Source organism: Camarhynchus parvulus, chromosome 14, assembly GCF_901933205.1.
Source record: "Camarhynchus parvulus chromosome 14, STF_HiC, whole genome shotgun sequence".
Classification (NCBI taxonomy): Eukaryota; Metazoa; Chordata; class Aves; order Passeriformes; family Thraupidae; genus Camarhynchus; species Camarhynchus parvulus.
The window spans coordinates 12,280,397-12,301,039 of record NC_044584.1 but is presented as its reverse complement, the minus strand read 5'-3'; the positions used below and the strand labels follow the sequence as shown (position 1 = coordinate 12,301,039).

The following is a 20,643-nucleotide window of genomic DNA, read 5'->3' as shown; positions in this document are numbered from 1 at the left end:
AGATTTCAGTCATTAACAGGTGTTCTGTGTGCAGGAGGAGGCCCTGGGTGGAAAGATTACATCCCCCAGCTTGGAGAATGACCACAGGGGAAATGTGGCCGCCTCTGGAAGGGACCTTGCAGTTCCTGTGAGTTAAGTGCTGTGCTGGTGAAATAATCCCAGTTGTGGTGGAAAGGTGTTCCTTCCATCACCCACGTTTCTTGTGGGTTGGGAAGTGAAAGTTTGGCTATCCAAGCAACTATGCAGTGGATTTAAGGAGGATTGGGAGTGCATAATAATGATATAATGTGTATGTGGCACGAAACAGTGAGCACATGAAGGTAATAAGCAGAGTATAAAGAGTTTTGTATCCTTTTTCCACACAGGCCAGTGTCTCCCTGAAGCGCCTCAGGGTGTTCCTGTCCCATGAGGAGTTAGATCCAGACAGCATAGTCAGGGGTCCCATCAAAGAGGGTGAGTTTCTTTGTCTGTTGCAAATCAGTGTGTGCAGGTTTTGGGTGGTTTCTTTTGCTTTCTAAAACAAATTTACTGCATTTTTTGTGGGTTTTGCTGATAAATTTGAGACAGAAAACAGAGAAGAGAGTTTGTAAAGTGAAAATGATGTACAGGTTCTTCTTCTTTCTCAGATAGTTTCTTTCCTCTCCACAACTGACTTGGCAGTGCTGGAGGTGCAGCAGAATTAGTTGGTATCTCTGGGTAGCTATGTTCATGTACCTCCTGGTTCCTGAGTGAGGGTAACCTTGGGATCTCTGCTGTCTTGCCAAATTCAGTAAAAGCAGAACACAAGTTTTTGGCAAGCAGTGGGTTGTTGTTCTTCTGAAAAAGTAACTTTATACCTCTGCCCATGTGTGTTTGGATTGACTTTGGATTGTGAGAGTGCAGTTTAGCTGCTTGCATTGGTACTTTTATAAATACGAGTTTTCTCTTGCAGCTGAAGGATGCATTGTTGTGAAGAATGCAACGTTTAGCTGGGCCAAAACTGATCCTCCTTTGCTGAACAGGTAAAGATTGGTGCTCTTTATTCCATTCCATAATCTTGCTGCACCATAGATGATCTGTATTTGAATTTTAAAGTACATATGGAGAAGAGTTTGTTGCCATGAAGAAAGAGAGCAAATAACAACAGTTCTATTTTTTTTTAATTGGGGCTTTATGAACTGGAGGGATTTTCAGTTTATTGCATTTATAGAATATATGAAGGGAGGTAGCAGGAGAGGTAGAGATCAAGAAGAGAGAACTGCAGGGGATTTGAGCTCTGGCTGAGTGCTGCCGATGGGCTGAGCTCCATCTAGAGGGTGCAGCCAGCTCAGCCCCTCTGTCAGCTCTGCTCCCTCCTGTTTGGGTGTCCTCAGGCTCCATTTCACTGCTGATTCTCACGGCACTCTGCTGTCCCTGATCCTGGGCCGCAGAAAGCAAACAGTGATACAGCCACAGGCTGTGTCTGCCCTGTGCCCTGCTCCCTTCCTTAACTTTGGCTGCTTTCACTTGGGCCTTAAATGGCAAATTCTTTGGGACAAAAATATGCTCTATTTACATTTGTGTTCATAGGACACTTGAGAGAAATCTTGGCAATATTGGGTCACAGTGCTTTTTTCCTTCCTATTTTCTTCCCTTTTGACTAATTACATATTAAGATTATGTTCTGTATTCTAAGTTTGAGGTGAGTTAGGTGCTTTCTGAGAGGTTTGGGTTTTCGAGCAGTTACAGTTTCAGTGCTGAGTCAGTGTTTGCAGAGGGTGTTCACAAAGCACCTGGTGGTTTGTGTTTTTAATGGGCTGCTCAGTTGACTGTTTAACTACTGGGGTGTGCCAGCAAGCAAGGCTGAATTGTGTGCACTTTATTTCAGCATTAATTTCACTGTTCCTGAAGGCTCCTTGGTGGCTGTTGTTGGTCAAGTTGGCTGTGGAAAGTCCTCACTGCTGTCTGCATTGCTGGGGGAGATGGACAAAAAGGAAGGCTACGTGGTTGTCAAGGTGTGACACGTCTGCAGAGTTGTTCAGCTATCCCAGAGGGATTCTAGATTTCCAAGTGGTGTGAGGAGGGAAGAGACAGCCTTTCAAATGAATGCACTTTTTAGCCTTCTGCTTTCCTGGCAAACCATATATGCCATATATGCCTTAGCCTGCACTCTGTGTCATTTACCCAACAGCATCCAAATCTGTTGGTGTCAGATTTAGCCAAATAAAACAGTGGAGCACTCAGAGATGAGTGTTCTGGTGAGTCTGGGTATGGGATGGGGAGACCCTGTTACATATTCTCTGAGGAAGAGCAGTGTTGGGTTCTGCCTTCTCAGACATCAGAGAATTGCAAGGAGAGGCTGCGCCCAGACACCTGAACGTGGAAAAGCTGTGTTGCAGTTTGTTCTTTCTTAGACATCAGAGCTGCACACAGCTAACAGAGAAAAAATGACCTGGAAATAAAATTACTTTAAGAACAAAACAAATCTGTTGCATTTAAAAGTCTGTAGGTTTGGCCACCTTCAGAATTGTTGTGGAAAAATAAACTAGTTGAGATCTGAGTCACGAATTATGAGTGCAGAAAAAGAAGACAGAGCTGATACTCAAAGCAAAATACCCTGCTTTATCTCAGTCTCCTCCTTTGAAGTGACTTTTATATGAAAACCACTTCCTCTGCTTTCTGCAGAAATCTCTTGGCAGGGGTGCATTTGTTAAACACTTGCATTCCAGATTAAACTCTTTGTGCAGAACATAATTTATAATTATATGAAAGAAGTAATGACTTTTGACATGCAGCGATTGTGCAAACGTCCTCTAAACAAATGTTTCCTCCAGGTTTATGTTAATCATATTTTGTTTGAAGCCCTTTATTTTCCACCAGTGCACTTTGTTACATTCACTTGTAGAGAGGATTATAAAAATAACATTTTGGAGGAGGCTGGAGCCCAAGAAAGGCTTTGTTTAGAAATGACCGTAGGTAATTTGTGGGGTGATTAGCACCGCCTGCCTCACAAAGCCCTGCTGTGCCTTGACTCTCTGTGCAGACTCTTCGTCTAAAGTACTGAACTTAATTTTTCTTGCAGGGCTCTGTAGCCTACGTTCCTCAGCAAGCCTGGGTCCAAAATGCAACTCTGGAAGATAACATTATCTTCGGGAGGGAGCTCAGTGAGAGCCGGTACAAACGTGTGATTGAGGCTTGTGCCCTGCTGCCTGATATAGAGATTCTTCCTTCAGGAGACAAAACAGAAATCGGAGAAAAGGTATTTCATTGCCCACTCCACCATAACAGTGCTATTGCTTGTAGTTAAGGCTGTGTGACTCTTATTTTACTTTATCTCAAAGTTGTATTGAATTTTAAAACTTTCAAGCAGGAATCCTCTAGAATTAGAGGCAGATTTGAACAGCGTGTTTTCCTCTCCTTAAGCCTGAAAGGGGAGGAAACCTGTGCTCAGTCACAAATATAAAACCATCTTGTAGTGACAGTTTTTAATTGTTTTTAAGTTGCCACGGTTATAGAGCAGAAAAATATGCAGAAACAAGAAGAGAAAAATCTTCTGAACACTTCCGTTTTGTTCAAAACAAGCAAATGCTCCTCCAAAAAATCCAAATCACAATCCACAAAAGCAGCAATCACCCCAAATCTGGCCCTTGGTTACCAGAGCAAGCCTGGTGTGGGCTTTGGAAATGTGCATAGATGGTGCAGAGCTGTGGAGCAGGAGCTGCTGTCCCTGTGCCAGGGGCTGTGGCTGCTGGGGGCTCTCTGAGCTGCTGCTCTCCTGCTCTGTTCTCCCAGCTGGGCACAGAGCTGACAGCCCCACGTGCAGCAAAGGTGCAGCTTTCTCTTGGTGGTCAGCAGCCCAGTCACAGTGTGCAGTGGGAGCAGAGTTTGTTTCTTACATCAGAGGCAGCGCTGCAGAAATGCAGCTGAGAAGAAAAGCAGCTCTGAATGTACAAAGCTGAGCAGGCCAGTCAGGGTTAATTGCTTTTCAGGACTAGCAAACATTTTTTGGTTTGGCTAGCCCTTCACTGACAGTGAGAACAGAAATGTCCTTCTCTGCAAGAGGATTGTGACTGATTGCTTATGCTATTGTGGTAGTGAAATTATTTGTGGGGATCTGTTTCATGCAATGTTGAATTTCCTCTGATTTAAATAAACCACCTGTGACTTGTGTCTTTCATAAACTGTAGCAAGACATCTTTGAGCTGTAAATAAAGGCTCCTGTTTTCTTGTTTCCTCAGGGGGTGAATTTGTCTGGAGGACAGAAGCAGCGAGTCAGTCTTGCTCGGGCAGTTTACTGCAATGCAGATGTCTATTTACTGGATGACCCTTTATCAGCTGTTGATGCTCACGTTGGGAAACATATTTTTGAAAAAGTTATTGGACCAAAAGGAATCCTGAAAAATAAAGTATGTTATAGTGTCTCTAGAGAATGCTTTTTCTTGGCTGAGTTCAAATGATTCCAAGTTTGTCAAGTTGCACATTTAGATTTCTGTTTCTAACAGCTGAAAAATGAAAGGCTTCTTCTGCAATTTTAGAGGACTTTTATAAAGCACTGACATTTTTGTAGTGAAAGGTACTTTGGTTTCTGTATTTCAAAAATATTTGATGGAAAAATCAAGACAATGTTCTCTTAAAATTCTGCATGCCTGTCCCTCATTACTGTTCTATTATGCACAGAATTCAAGCAGGAAACAGCAGTAGTCCAACCATGGTATTCACTAATCTGAGATTACAGAACCCCTTTATTTTTCCTTTGCCTTTTAGACCCGGGTTTTGGTAACCCATGCAATCAACTACCTGCCTCAGATGGATACAATTCTGGTAATGACTGATGGAGAAATCTCTGAGATGGGCTCTTACCAGGAGCTGCTGGAGCAAGATGGGGCTTTTGCTGAGTTTCTTCGTACATATGCTAATGCTGAACAAACCATGGAGAACAGTGGTAAGCTCACTAATAAACTCCCTTGCTGTCTGTCATGTTAATAAGGGAGTCCTGTTACAGGAAAAACAGCAGTACTGATAGGAAAGTTAAATTACTATTTCTTGTGATTGCCTATATAGGTAGAGGTGCTTATTTCTTGAGGGTGTTGAAGGTTGTGAGGTTAAACACACATTCTTTCCTAAAATCAGGAAAATATGTAACAGATCTGTAATAAAATTTCCTCTCAGTGCAAAATTCAGATGGTAGTGAGACTGCAAAAGGCCAGCTGGGGTTTATACACCCTTCCTGTTCCTGATAATATGTGTCTTCTTTATGCAACTGATTCCTTTGGGCATGGGGAGGAGGAGGAAGCAGCTCAATGTTCTAGCTGCTGTCCTTGACTCCTGCTTCTACTTTACAGAACAGCTGTAGAGCTGCACTGGTATGGGAATACACTTCAGATTTATTTTTCTTTTATCTACAGACAGTTACAGTATTGGATTTTAATAGGGGAACTTAGTCTTTGCCTCCGGCCTGTTTTCTTCATGGCTTGCCTGTGCTGATTTCCTGACACTCGTGCTGGGAGGTGCCAGGGGTGCCTGCACTCTGCTGGCTGGGGTGAAGTGGTGACACGAGTTTGGGAGCAGGTTAACTTCTGGGTGTTTTCTGTAGGTGCTTCTGCAGCTACTTGGGGCACAGTCACACTTGTTGCAGTCTTCAGCCTATGTGAAATTCATAGCAAATTAACTTTCTCTGTGCTTCCCTAGGCAGTTAACTTGTTAACTTTAATGTGAAGATTTGCCTCATTTAATAGCCTTGTTCTTTTAGTCTTTGTCTCCTCCCATTTTCAAATGTGGAAAAGTAGGTTTTGAAATCCTTTTCATTAAACTAAATTACTTTATTTTTCCTTTTAATTACTGAACCTTCTTTTGGAAAGTGAGCCAGTGCTTTAACTTTTGCCATGATTCTCTGCAGTTTTCTCATAAGAGGCACTTCTAACTTCAGTGCCACCCTGGTGATCTGGAGGGGATTATCACAGGCTTGGCCTATTTGCAGTGAATTTGTTCATCAGTTCTAGTCAAGTGATCTTCTGCCAGTGGTAAAAAGTGAAGAGTAGAGGCGTTGTTTGTCTGATTCATAGGGATAGCATTCATGTCTACTGAATGTGTGAAAGGTCACTGCTGCTGGGAGTCCCAGGCTCTTGGAGGAGCCCAGCAGTGTGAGATGGGGCCAGGCAGAGCTGGCTGGAGGGTATCTGCACTCCCACTTTCCAAGGGAGGCTCCCTGGTGTCTGCAGCTCTGTGCTGGCAGCCTGAGAACACAGTGGGTTGGTGCTTTCTGGCAGGAACACATCTGCTGCTCCTGGGCTGGGAAAGCCTCTCCTCCCAGCCAGCCCGAGTCTGGCTGCAGCTCTGGTCCCTCCCAGCCTCCCTGTCCCTTTGGGCTTCCTGAGGGTTCCCCCTGCCTGTGTGCTGCCTTGCCATCCTCAGCTTCATGGGGCTCCTTCTCTGTGTGGGAAAACTCTGCTTGTGGCTTGGGATTAAAAATAGGTCCATTTCAGCAACTTTGATTCTGCCTTGGGTTTCGTGGTTTAGGTTATTCTGCTTGGATGTGAGGTTGTAAAGATTGAAAATGGTAGAGTGTGTTCTGGAAAAAAGTTAATTATATGTGCTTTTAGAGTCAGATCCTTCATTAGAAGGAACGATTCAACCTCTGGAAACAGGTAACTGTTTGCCATGTGGACTTTCTATTAGTGCTTGCCTTGGAGTAACATGAGTAGCTGCAGTTTATTTACAAGAGCCTGAGTCATTATTAGAAGAATTTTATCAGTGCATAGGAGGTATCTGCATGGTTTGCCTGTCCTTGGTTGTGTGAGCTGCAGCAGTTGCTGTGTGGCAGCTTGTAGGTAACTCAGCAGCAGCAATTCTGTGTCTCAGAGACTTCCAAGAGGAAACTTTAAATTAGTTTTATAGGTGCACCTTGGACTTAGAAATGTAGCGAGTGTACCAAGCGAAGCATCACTCAGGATTGAGCCCTGAGGGTCCCTTTTGTTCTCAGATGTGTATTCACTGCTCACAGCTGTTCCCTTTTATAATTTCTGGGTAGTTTTTTTCAACAGAACCCTCACTACTGGGCTCATACCCTGAGTGCACAGGTCAGACTTACTGTGGCAGTCTTGAGCATTGTTTTGTTCTCAGAGCTAAATGCAGTATAAGCAAGAAACCTTCGTAGCCTACAACATGAAATCAGATTTGAGCTTTTAGGGGGAGGATGGTTTATTTGTGGTTTTGTTTTCTTCAGCAATGTTCTAAAGCAATATGTTGCTGGAATGCTTGCTGGTTTTCATATGGGAACCTTTCAAAACAAGTGCTGTCAAGGGCTTAAAATAACCAGCAGTCCCATCTAGGTTTGATCTTATTCACATAAATAAGAAGTAAATAATTGATTTTTTTCAGATTTTCTGCTTTTTGTCTTTTTAAGACCATGCTGAACTATTTATTTTTGGATTTTTAAAGTAATGAACCAATATTCAGTTTCCAGACACAGAAAGGAAAGCAGTCCACACTTAATGTGTGGATGATCTGTTTCATGCATATATTTTGCTTTTGTATAAAAACATGAAAATATCAGACTCTATATCTATACAAATTTTCCTGAATATCTTTTGAGTATATTCAGGTCAATACCTTTGCATAAACTATGCATAGATCCTTCAAAAACACAGAACTCTGTTGCAAATTCCAAATTAACTTCCATACATGAAAATAGAGTTCCATTTACTGACAGCTAACTTTACAGGAGGCTGGCATTTGCTTTTTGTAGGGAAAATTGACATCTCTGAACCTAGTTTTACTCATGGCACTCTACTACACTGAATTAAATTGCTCAGAAAAGGTTACTGTTTCAAGCTGACATTTTCTGGAGTGTTTTAGACACTTGTCTCGTGTGTGCTGCATCTTGGTACAAGCAGGATGTTGTGGGATAACAACTCATGGAAAGATCTCTTGCTCAAAGTCCTCTGATTCCTGCAGTTGCCTAAAACACCAGGATTTTGCACATTTCTTCTTGCTCAACTTTGTAGGAAGACTCAAAGTTACCAGCACATGGCTGCTGTTCTTACAACTTCACTTCATCATTTATAGAATATCTTCTCATTGCATTTTAAAATAACAATAATTTATAACTAACTATGTAGAAACTGTAGTTTGAAAAGGAGTGGCTGGAGTGTTGGGTTTGTTTACATGGAGTGGGTCACATGTGACTTGGTATTGCATGTTTGAACTTAAAATATGTCCTCATAATTATGTTACATTATTACTGACCTACATTTGCTAGAATAATAAATGTTCCCTGCCTTGGCAATTAACCCTGTTGTGAATTGAACTAAACTGATTTGTTCACCTGGTCAATTTTCTGTTATTATCTGTAAATACTTGTGCTCCCTGCTTTGTTTGCACGTTAAGACTGCAACTGGCAGTTAGGATTGAAATGAAATGCTTGTGTCTCTTTGGGTAACCCATTTTCATGTTTACTTTTTCACCCTCTCAGATACAAACAGTCCATCTGCAAAGGAAGGCAAGCCCATAGAAAATGGAGGCCTTGTGAATGAAGCCCCTGGAAAGCTGATGCATAGGTGTGTGGTTTTATTTTTATTTTTCCTTTTGCCCCCCATCCATTCAATCCAGTCACTCAGATGGGGATGAACAATAATTTGATGGTGATGGTGTTTGTTAGAGGGAAAGTTTATCCTGCTGGATCCAGCAGCCTGAGGAAAGCAAAGCTGCTGCTGCTCTGTGGTTCCAGGTCCATCAGGCACCTGACACCCCACAAACCCAGCAGCACCTCCTGAGCCCCTCTCTGCCTGGGCAGGACCAGGTCTGCTCTGGGATCCATTCTGTGTGTCTATGCAAGGTGCAGCTCTGCAGGGGCTGGGCTCAGTCCCTGCTGTGCCTGGCAGCTGCCCCAGCTCCTGTGGCATTGGAGCCCCTGGGGCTGCAGCCCCTGCAGCTGGCACACACTGATGCACACTCATGTGCACACACACACACAGCCTGGGGCTGCAGCCCCAGTGCAGCTGGCACACACTGATGCACACTCATGTGTGCACACACACACAGCCTGGGGCTGCAGCCCCAGTGCAGCTGGCACACACTGATGCACACTCATGTGCACACACACACACAGCCTGGGGCTGCAGCCCCAGTGCAGCTGGCACACACTGATGCACACTCATGTGTGCACACACACACACAGCCTGGGGCTGCAGCCCCAGTGCAGCTGGCACACACTGATGCACACTCATGTGTGCACACACACACAGCCTGGGGCTGCAGCCCCAGTGCAGCTGGCACACACTGATGCACACTCATGTGCGCACACACACACAGCCTGGGGCTGCAGCCCCAGTGCAGCTGGCACACACTGATGCACACTCGTGTGTGCACACACACACAGCCTGGGGCTGCAGCCCCAGTGCAGCTGGCACACACTGATGCACACTCATGTGTGCACACACACACACAGCCTGGGGCTGCAGCCCCAGTGCAGCTGGCACACACTGATGCACACTCGTGTGTGCACACACACAGCTCTCATGATATTCTTTCCAGGGGAAGAAACTCCTGTGTTGTAGCAAGATATTGTGGGTTTGGCTTGCATAAAAGGGAGAGTGTTTTATTGGCTAGTGCAGCTTTTGTGTGTGTTCCTAAGGCCTTCTGCATTTTACTGCTGTCAGATGGGATGAAGTGCCAAGGGGACCTTTAGTCTGACCTAATGCAGCTGCTATTCTGCTTGCAGTCACTCTGATTCCACCTTTCCAAACCATCTCCTGGTCTATGCCTCATTCATACAGTTCTCTAACAGTGCCTCTGTTCTTATGGTGCTCTGGAGACACTATTTCTGGGAGCTGATGAGTGCCTGGGAGTTAAATGGCCTGTTTTGAGGGGAATGTGGGTACCCTTTTCACACTCCAGCAGCTGCTGTGCCAATGGTGGGGTTTGGAAAGGCTGGTCTTGATGGTCACAAAGCACTTTTCTTTCTGGAGTCATTGTGCAACCAAGACTTGTTTATCTGGTGACTGTTACTTGCACCTGGACATGGGTACTTGGGAACTGAGTGCTGTCAGGGAGGGTTGGGACAGTGCCCTGAGGGGACAAGGGGGGCTCAAGGAACCTCTGGCCCCGTGGTGGGGTTAGAACATCTCCGTAGGAGTGTAAACCACTGGCTTGGAGCTGTGGAATGTGAAAGCCTAGATGTGAGGTAACACCTGTCCTGTGCCAAGGTAAGGTTAAAAATTAAATGTCTTCAAACAGGCAGCTCAGTAACTCTTCAACATACAGCAGAGACACTGGGAAGCCACAGCTGCAGAGCAGCACAGCAGAGCTGCAGAAGCCACTTGCTGAGAAGAATTCCTGGAAACTGACAGAGGCTGACACAGCAAAGACTGGGAGGGTAAGGCTCCAGTTCCCACTTCCTGTGCCCTTCTTCAGTTTTGGAAAAATCTGTTTCAGAAGAAAATAACTTCTGAAGGCCACATAACTGTTGTGAGACAGGCTGAGTGAGTTCTTGAGCTTGCTGCTTGTTGTGTAATACTTGATGGAAGTGTTGCTGTGCCCTCTGCTCCCAAACCTGAGCCCCGTGTTTGCCTGCAGGAAGAATGCCAACAGAAAACTTGTGTGAGATGATGGGCCTGACCACATCAAAGTGTAGGAGGAGGAATGAAAACCTTGCAGCTCTTTCTTGGAGGGAGATTGTGACAAATTAGGTGACATAATGAAAACTGCCCTTCAGTGAGGAGCTGCCGTTGACTCAGATGAATTTAAGCCAAGTTTCCACTGTAGACATAAGTGTCTAATCCCAGGATACCCAGGGCTTTTTGAGAAACCTGAGACTGAGGTTCCTGGGAAAGAGGCAGCTACAGCTCCTAGCAATGTTGCTTGAATCCAAGCTTGGATTGCTTGCTGTTGGTTAAAGATAGATCACAGGATAGAAGCCATGTGGAGCAAGGGTTGGTTTGAAGGCTTTATAATCTTGTGGTACAGAGAGCCAGAAACTGGAACTGCTCAGTGAAGTTTTTGGCTCTGCTGCTGATGCTCTGTGGTACTTCAGGCAGGTCCCTCCCTACTCCTCCCTTCCCTGGGATGACAGGGCAGGGATGATGTGTGCCTGCCCTGAGGCACTGTTGGGTTTGGCATGTCTCCACAGAATGCTTTGCAGCCTGTGTTCCCAGGCTGTGGCTCTCTGGAGTGCAGCTGCTGTGTTTTCATGGCCTCATGGAGGGACACTGGCTTTAAATAGGTGTTGGACAAGGGGGAGTTGCTGGTTTTGAAACCTGGCTGCAAAATGAGTATTTCTTTTTGTCTTCTTTCTTCAGGTAAAGGCATCAGTGTACTGGGACTACATGAAAGCAATTGGACTCTGTATGTCTTTCTTGGCCATTTTCCTCTTTATGTGCAATCATATAGCCTCCTTGTCTTCCAACTACTGGCTGAGTTTATGGACAGATGATCCTGTTATCAATGGGACACAGCAGAACACAACTCTCAGACTGGGAGTATATGGAGCACTGGGAATTTCTCAAGGTTTGCTTGGTTTTGTGTATTTTAAGATTTCCTGTTTCAGTGTTTCTAATGCTCTTGGTGCCTGTAGCAGCATTTTGCTAAGGATTTGAGTGTGTGTTTTCATAGAAAAATGAAAAACTTGGATTAAAAAAAAAAAGCAAGCAAACCAACCTGTACAATTATTCAGTTACAAAACGTGTTTTTCCTTTCATTTGTAAATGAAATTTCTCAAAGTGAGAAGTGTTTTGCTGGCTGATGAGTCAGAACTGTTGACAGAATATATGATCTGAGAAGAATCTCCCTTTCCTGTCAGCAGCCTGTGCTGTCCCTGCAGGGCAGTTTGTCCCAGGAGGCTGTGGCTGTGCTGCCTCCCTGCAGCCCCAGCCTGGCTCAGCTGCCCTGGCTGGGGTTTGCTCTGGCTGCCTGTGGCTCCACCCAGGGCACTGTGGGGAGGCTGCTTCAGTGATGTTTTGTTTTGTGTCCTCTTTGTGGTTTGGAGTTTGTTTGCCATGGACCCCAACACCCCAAGTGCCCCACTTCAGAAGTGCCATGAAAATCCCACAATAAAAAAAAATGCAAATTCAGTGATTTTTTGCTCAGGGAAAGTGTTCAAATATTAAACAAATTTTTGTAATGGAGAAGCAATGAAAGAAATGTGATGTTTTCACTTGTTTTATTTTTTTTAACTACGTGACATATTTGCTGAGTCTACCTGAAGTGAACCAAAGTTCTCAGGATTATTATTATAGAGACACACTGTTGCCCTGATTTTTTAAAGATTTTCTAAGCCTTCTGATATTTACAATCTTGTAACGAACTTTCTCACACACTTTCTGTAAATAACTTACTGTTTTGCATTCTTTTATGGAACAAGAGAAATATGATGGACTGTTGGCTTGTCCAGTGTGATTGGAGAGGTGGCACTTTCACCCTCCAATCCACTGTCACTTTTAGAAATCTATAAATGTTAGTCAGAAAACAAACTTCCCTTTTTTCACCTTGAGAGCAGTGGTGTTTTGTTCTGTGTCCTACAGTGAGAACATACTAATGCTAAATGATGACAAAATGAGGAAAATGCTTTGTGTGACAGGCGGCAGCAGTTAATGAGTCTCCTTTCCTAGGTATTGCTGTGTTTGGCTACTCCATGGTTGTGTCAATAGGAGGAATCTTTGCATCACACCACCTGCACCTCAACCTGCTGCACAACGTGCTCAGGTCCCCCATGAGCTTCTTTGAGCGCACTCCCAGTGGGAACCTGGTGAACCGTTTCTCCAAGGAGATCGACACCATCGACTCCACCATCCCACCCATCATCAAGATGTTCATGGGCTCCACTTTCAATGTCATTGGGGCTTGTATCATCATCCTGCTGGCCACACCTATAGCTGCTGTCATCATTCCACCCCTGGGACTTGTCTACCTGTTCGTGCAGGTAAAGGGTGTTCCCTGGGGGAGCCAGGACCAGCAGGCACATCCTCTGTTATTTGAGGCTGTTCTTACCCTGCGTGAGGAAGGGTTTTAATGTGCTGGGTTTGAGTCATGCTTGACTGTGCTTTGCATGGTTTACTGATAATCTGATGTTAGCACAGCATTTCCTTCCTTTGTCAAGTGTAAAATGACTTCTGTGCAGAGGGTAATCCTATAATACCTACTTGATAAAAATGCCATTAGATTTTGTGGCAAATTTTGCACAGCTTGTTGCTCAGAGCCCAAATATGGAAAACGTGGGCTTTTCCAAGACTGCTTTCCAAACATGAGAGTAGCCTTTATAGGGATATGTGTGTGTATTGTTCTTGTGCCTGTTTCATCAGAATGGTGTCTGCAGAGCAATAGAGTGGATGACAGCCTTTTATTCATTCTTGTCCTGTGTGGGCAGGGGGTGCTTGCTTCACTCTGCCTTCACTCCTAGAAACTGGAAGAGCCAGCACAGAACGAAGAGAAGCAGCTGGGGTTTGACTTTGGTTCTTGAATTTGTAAATCCTTTTGGCTCCATTAGTAAACCTTAAAGTGGTAATATGTGTGTTTTATACTGTTAAACTAAATTTGCTGAAAAAAGAAAGAGGAGAAAATGGCTCTGCTATGAGATGGGTTGATTGGCAGTTGTTTAAAGGCAGCAGAGTGTATGTCATGGTCCTTCAGGCCTGAAAGTGCTGGAGAAGGTCTGTATTCCCACGTGTAAGTTGAATCTCTGTCACTAACAGCCCAGATGGCAGGGAGCTGTTCATGACTCCCCTTGTTTTTCCAGACACAATCTGGATGTAACCTGAAATAGGAGTCTCCTTGAGGCAGGTCTCAAGCTCTTGGAGATCTATTTCACACCCAAGGTAGCTCAGCTACCTTAAAAACTGTAAAATCAGCAGGATGGCTTCTGTGGCAGTGTTGGAAACAGAAAGATTTAATAAAAGGCAAAATAACGAAACCCTTTACAGAGAAAAACCAATCCAGGTGCAAGAGGACCTCCTGCCCCTGGTAAAAGCCATTAGTTTGTTTGTTCTCTTCTTTTTCAAGTAAATTGCCCAGGCAGGACTTTTTGGCTCCTGTCCAATTAGCTATCCTTACGTTTGAGGTGAGGTCCCCAAGGTCCTATGAGGTGGCTTTTTCACCTAATCCAGGAGAGAAACTTCTGGGCTTGTTTCCTTTCTAAGGGGACAAAGGATAGCTTTGTCACTCCCTGAGCAGGGGGCACATTCCCACAGTGACCACAGCTCTGATGCTCTCACTGGCAGAGGTTTTATGTGGCCACGTCGCGGCAGCTGAAGCGCCTGGAGTCGGTGAGCCGCTCGCCCGTGTACTCGCACTTCAACGAGACCCTGCTGGGGGTCAGCGTCATCCGCGCCTTCCAGGAGCAGAAACGCTTCATCCGCCAGAACGACATCAAGGTGGACGAGAACCAGAAGGCTTATTATCCCAGCATTGTTGCTAACAGGTACCACTGGGGCTGCAGAGTTACCTGGGGAGGGCATGGATCTGTGCTCCTTACCTGTCACGGCTCTTGGCGTGCTTGCCTCTGGGGATTAATCTGTTTCAGAGCTGTTCTGTTCGAACTTCTGTGATGAAATGAAAACTACTACTGAATCTCTCACCTTTCCAAGAGTTCCTACCTTGCTTCTGGGTTGTATTATTTTTAAAGTTTTGTTTTATTGATCCCTACATTCAGAAAGTAGTTGTAGTTAAGAGAGGAATTTATGCACCTGAAAGACTCGTTAATTTTGGATGCCTCTAGATTCACACACTGCTGAAGCAGAACCTCAGACATCTTGCAGTGCTTGTGTCACTAGCAGGACACACATGCCATATTATTAATCTTACAAAAAAAAGATGTGTAACAGACCATTTGTTGTCCACATCTCTGATCTCTGTGGGTGAAGCACTGGAAGGATGTGTTTGTGCCTTGCAGGTGGCTGGCAGTGCGTCTGGAGTACGTGGGGAACTGCATTGTCCTGTTTGCAGCACTGTTTGCAGTGATCGCACGCAACAAACTCAGTGCAGGCCTGGTTGGGCTCTCAGTGTCCTACTCACTGCAGGTAATTTTGCCTCTCCTAAAAACAAAACCTCTGAATCGTTAGACTGTATCTGAAAGTCACAGCCTTGATAGGGCTTTGGATGGAAAACTAATATAAAGAACATAGAAAATAATAATTACAAATAGTATCTGAGGAGATGCTGGGAAGTTTCTTCTTTGCTTTCCCTGTGGCTGACGTGTCTCATCCTGTGCATCTTAAAGGCATTTAGGCTTTCCTTCTGTCCGGCACTGATTAGCCAAGATCTTGTGGTTTGCATTCCATGAAATTGCAGTGCTTTGGTTGTTCCACATTTTTCATTTATTGCAGGTAACCTGTTCAGTGTGACCTGCTCTCTGACTGCTTTCCCCCTTGCAGATCACAGCGTACCTGAACTGGCTGGTTCGCATGTCATCCGAGCTGGAAACCAACATCGTTGCTGTGGAAAGAGTCAAAGAGTACTCTGAAATGGAGAAGGAGGTACAGTGAGCTCTCCACCAGCCTTGTGGAAGCCAGTGCCCTGTTCTGAGGTCTCAGCTGCCCCCTGAGTGGTTGGAGGGTGGGCTTTGAGCTGAGGGGGGGACAGAGCTCAGGGCTGTGCTCAGAGCTCAGATCCCAGCCAGGGAGGGGCTGGGTCTCAGTGGGAAGCTCCTGTTGGTGCTTTTGTGGTGTTCCCACTGGTATTTACACAGTGCTATTTAGGAAATGTGCTCTGATGTTCAAGGCTAAGCAGTAGGGTAGCACAAATGTTTTGGTTTCCTAAAACTTCAAACATAATGTTTTTATGTGTTTCTCTTTTTGCACTCAATGTGGGGAATCAAAAGGTTTTACTTATTTTTTTTTTTTTTTTTTTTTTTTTTTTTTTTTTTTTGTTGTTGTTTTGTTTTTTTTTGTTTTGATCCAAATCACATTGTTTATTCAATGTGCAGTTGTTCCCTTTATGGTGATGGAGTTCCTTGCCTGTCACTTGAACCTGACCTGGGTCACTATTTTTGCAACCAAACATTATGAAGACCCTTCCTAGATTTTTCTGTCTTAAGTTCTGTAGCAGACCAGTGTTTATACATGCAAAAGTGTTTTTATTTGGCAGTGGCAGTGAATGCAGTGTATTCTTTCCTTTCTCACCCCTGTGGGAGGCTGAGGCAGCAGCTTTTTACCAGCTGATGGATGTTTTAGTGCACAGTCTCAGCCTAACTGCTTCTAGTTGCACCTGTGGCTGCCCCAGAGGTTTCCTTGCCATGGTGGAGTGTACAGACAGCTTGTCTGAATGTGTGCTGCCTGCATGATTCTGCCATTGGCAAGAAGTTTATCCAGTAAGTGGGACTTGAGACAGCCAAGCCCTTGGCTACTCACACCATTTCATCTGTCCTGAGACTTCTCTCCTCTCCTCATCACAGCTTCTTTTGCAAATTATCCCTGAAGAAGGATTTTTCTTAATTGCAATCTGAGTCCTCTGAGCCTGTGCTGGTTGCAGCAGCTGATCAGAGGTGTCTGTGTGCCTCTTGCAGGCTGAGTGGAGCATTGAGCAGACAGCCCCAGGCAGCAGCTGGCCCCAGGAGGGGAAGGTGGAGTTCCGGGGCTACGGATTGCGCTACCGCGAGGACTTGGACCTGGTCCTGAAAAACATCAATGTCACCATCAATGGGGGGGAAAAGGTAATGCCTGGATCCATGGCAGGGTGCTGAGTTCACAGAGAACTTAACCCTGAGAGCCTTAACCCTGTTCTGTTCTGTGTCTGGGGCTCTTAAGAACTACAAAAGCTTCTGTGGAATCAGCCCTGCAGATGTTGTGGGTTCTGAGCCTTTGCAATGTGTGTTCTGCATCAGTTATGTGGGGCTGCCAAGTATCATTTGGCCTGGTTTCATTGGGAGGTGAGGTTTATCCTGTCCTGTCCCTTCCCAGGGAATTTTGCTAATTTGTTTGCCATAAGCAAAGAGGAGTAGGTTGCAGAGAGATTAAGTTAATTATAATCTCAGGAAAATAGCCTACAGTCAAGGGGGGAAGCCTGATCTAGTGAGGCAGAAGTTGCAAGGTGAGACTGCAGGAAAAAATGGGACTTGAGAGCAGATTCTCTGGATCTGGCCAAGCTGATCTGTGTTTCTCCTCCTGCTTCCTTGCCCAGTCCTGTGTGGATTCTCTGATGTCTATTAATAGTGTAGTCTTGCACAGCAGCATAAAAGGTAGCTATGAGATCTACTGTCCAGCTTCCTTATTAGTGGTAGCCAACTGGGCATTTGTTTTCGCCTGAGTGCACACTTTGTACCTACAAATATGGGCAGAATGCTACCCCAGGTGGTTAGAATGGACAGATGGCCAGAGGTGTACCAGCCAACCAAAGTAGCAATCTTTTATATTTGAAAAGAATTGATCAAGACATCAGTCTAACTGGGAAGTAAAACATACAGTGTGAAACTGAATGCCTTTGGTGTGTGGATAACCCCAAAAGTATGACAATGTGTTGGTGTCAGGTGGAAATGCTCGGAAATGCCTTAACTCTTTCCCAGAGTAAGGTGTTCTTGTATTTCTTCCCAACAGATTGGAATAGTTGGAAGAACAGGAGCTGGAAAATCCTCACTTACTTTGGGTTTGTTTCGGATTAATGAAGCAGCTGAAGGTGAAATTATTATTGATGGGATCAATATTGCCGAGATAGGGCTCCATGACTTGAGGTTCAAGATCACCATCATCCCTCAGGTAGGTGCAAAATCCTGCCACTACCTAAACTTCTTTGCTCTTTGCAGTGCTCCTTCCATAAAGTACTGAGGAGAAAATTGTTATTCCTCCTCTGATCTGTGCTATGAAAGTCAGTCACTTCAGCTTGCCCTTTCATGGACTTGAAACCAGGCTTTTTTCCCTAGGCTGGTTTCAGTTTGCCTGTGCCAGGTAACAAGTAGGAACTTGGCTGAGCCATGTTGTGAAGCAAAACCTTGGCCTGTGGATTCAGGAGCTGATCACTTGCAGCCTACAGACAGCTCAGCCTGAGTGGGAAGGGCTGATCCCAGCTGAGCACCTGCTTGGGATCCCCTTGTGAACTGGGCAGAGTGAACAGTGCTGTCAGTGCTGTTCTGGCACTGAAACCATCCCAGTCTGGCCCAGCCAGCTGGGGGTTTCATAGTCCTAAACATTTGGAAATACAGCTTTATGAGCATTGGATTTAGTCTCAAGTGTTTTTGTTCTTACTGTGTAGCCTTTATTGCCTGTTCTGATTCAAAGTAAGACGATAAAATGTGATGTTTTCAATTACCCTTGCAGCACACTGGCAAAAACAAGTGAGCTCACTGTAAAAGGTTTTCTCTACCACCTCTTTTGGAAATCTGGGGGTGGACTTTGCTCTCTCCTTTTGATTGTTTTGCATCAATATCTCCAAAGTAGTATTTCTTCCTGACTGAGAGAAAAGAAAAGAAAAAAAAAAAAAGAGTAATTTCATTCATACTGCAGCTGAAGAGTTTTGAAATACTTACAGATGGTTAATTCCCTAAGAAGTGAAAAGTTGACCTGGTAGTCCCTGCTGACAGAAGGTTGAGCAGGGAGGGCCTCTATTTTAGCCTAGAGGTCCAGTAAAAACAAAGTTGGCTGGGGTTTGGGTGTTTTGGTTTGTTTGTTTTGTTGTTTGTTTTTTTTTTCTGAATTCATGAGTTACTGACTTACTGACTAATGGAAAGGTCTGGACTGCAAGAATCTGCAAAGGGAAGAGGTCAGGCCCCCAAGAAGAATAAGAGTGAGGGAGAATAACTTTTTATTTGAAAAAAAAAATGAGCCCTCTCTCCTAAATTCAGTATATTAGCTTGCTTGCAACTACATCTGTACATGTTGTTTCCTTTTGTTATCTGAGAAATATTTGTGGAGCCCTTGCCATGTTCTGTGTCCATTGTCAGTTTCCTCTCTCCATGAGCAGGATCCAATATTGTTTTCTGGCTCTCTGCGTATGAATCTTGATCCTTTTGACCAACACTCTGATGAAGACATTTGGAGGTCTTTGGAATTGGCTCACCTGAAGAACTTTGTATCATCCCTTCCTGATAAACTGAATCATGAGTGTGCTGAGGGTGGTGAGAACCTCAGGTGGGTCAAAGAAAGTGTGTGCTGAATGAATCGTGGGTGTGCTTGGGCAAGTTCTAATGCCCCAGCCCTGTGTGACAGTCTGGGGAGGCAGCTGGAGAATTCTTAATGTGTGACCAGGCAATCAGACAACTAGGTTTTTTTCAACATGTTTTCAGCTCTTGAGTTTGGGAATTTCAAATAATTTTAAGAAATACTTTGAGTGCAAGGCAGCTTGGGCAGCCTTGGAAAGCATTTAAGCAGCAGCATTATTCTAAGGAAGCTGTTCACTTGCTATTTGCACCTTATCAGGGTTTTAGATGTTGAGTTTGTAGAAACCATTTGAAGTCCAGTCCTCAACACTGCACTGATGCAGTTATGCTGAAACCACTTGTATGCTCCTACTGCATTGCCAGGACCTCCTTTGAGGGGGTGTAGTTTCAGATGCTGTCAGATATTCTTCAGGGAAATAGTAAGATTCAACTTATCTTTAGAACAAGGATTGCCAGGTTTCAAAATGAGTACCAATGAATGCTCTGAACTTGTTCTGACTTTTCTCCCCATGCTCCATCCCCTCTGTGCAGCGTGGGGCAGCGCCAGCTGGTGTGCCTGGCACGAGCTCTGCTCAGGAAGTCCAAAATCCTGGTTCTGGATGAAGCCACAGCTGCTGTTGATCTTGAGACAGATAAGCTCATACAGTCCACTATAAAGTCTCAGTTTGAAGAATGTACAGTGTTAACTATAGCACATCGTCTGAACACAATCATGGACTACACCAGGTGAGGTGGTGCTGCTCTTACCTTGCCGACTGTGTGACCTGCACTGTGCTCCACTTAAATGGCAATCTTTGTGTTAGCTGGGTGTTTACTGGTTCCTTTTTGGCTGCCTCTGCAGCTACAGAGCTGCTGGAATCCCTGTTTTGAGGGCTGGGGTGTGTGTGTGTTCTGGCTCGTGGTGGCAGTGCTTACCCTGGGGAGCTACTCTGGTCCCTCTGTCACACTGCTGTGTGCTGCTCCTGCCTGGGCAAACTGGGAAGGGGAGAGAGGCAAGGACAGGAGTCTGTTCCTGGGTCTTGCCCTAATTTAGGCACAGACAGCATAGGGAGTCCCAAGGGGGAGATCCTGCCCTTTGAAGTTCATTTGATGTTCCACTTTCCCTCACTTCTGGTTATAGTTCATAGAGCCTCCCTCGTGCTGGCTGCCTTCCTAAGGTGGGCTTGAGGGCCAAGTTGTCTCACATTGCAGTTTTAGGCTCTTGTCCCTTTTATCACAGAATGGCAAAGTGAGCACTGCTAGCATTTCAGTGTACCTTTGTAGCCCTGTGTGCTGTCAGTAGTGACAGATCAGAGAGAGGAGCACTGCCAGCAGGGAAAATCCAGCTCAGCAGTGGCAGTGGTGACACCAGGCTGCAGCCCCTGCCAGGGCTTGGTGACCATCTCTGCAGTGCTTCCATCCATGGGGGAGCTGGAACACTCCAGCTGACCTGGTGCACTTCCTTGTGCCGGCTGGATGCTTTTGCTTGTCACAGAAGCTGTGAACAGCAGTTGGTGTGGAGGGGTGTTAAGGGAAGGTTACCTCAAGTCTTGCAGGGTCTTATAGGCCCTCACACCTTGACAAGAAGTGCTGCCAGCTCACTTCTGGCTGGCTCAGAGTGCACTCAGAGCCTC

The 20,643-nt window shown here is 45.1% G+C and overlaps 1 protein-coding gene across 1 annotated transcript in view; it reads left to right on the top strand.

Annotated features, from left to right (window-relative positions):
* LOC115909096 (multidrug resistance-associated protein 1) overlaps positions 1-20,643 on the top strand; it is a 46,400-nt gene that overhangs the window by 24,012 nt on the left and 1,745 nt on the right. The window contains exons 14-30 of the mRNA XM_030958174.1: positions 366-453; positions 932-1,001; positions 1,847-1,973; positions 3,041-3,217; positions 4,197-4,364; positions 4,723-4,900; positions 8,429-8,513; positions 10,192-10,330; positions 11,253-11,460; positions 12,561-12,871; positions 14,166-14,365; positions 14,837-14,963; positions 15,318-15,419; positions 16,448-16,594; positions 17,475-17,633; positions 18,835-19,001; positions 19,562-19,756. Coding sequence (XP_030814034.1) covers positions 366-453; positions 932-1,001; positions 1,847-1,973; positions 3,041-3,217; positions 4,197-4,364; positions 4,723-4,900; positions 8,429-8,513; positions 10,192-10,330; positions 11,253-11,460; positions 12,561-12,871; positions 14,166-14,365; positions 14,837-14,963; positions 15,318-15,419; positions 16,448-16,594; positions 17,475-17,633; positions 18,835-19,001; positions 19,562-19,756 — 2,648 coding nt within the window. The remainder of the gene's footprint in view (positions 1-365; positions 454-931; positions 1,002-1,846; positions 1,974-3,040; positions 3,218-4,196; positions 4,365-4,722; positions 4,901-8,428; positions 8,514-10,191; positions 10,331-11,252; positions 11,461-12,560; positions 12,872-14,165; positions 14,366-14,836; positions 14,964-15,317; positions 15,420-16,447; positions 16,595-17,474; positions 17,634-18,834; positions 19,002-19,561; positions 19,757-20,643) is intronic.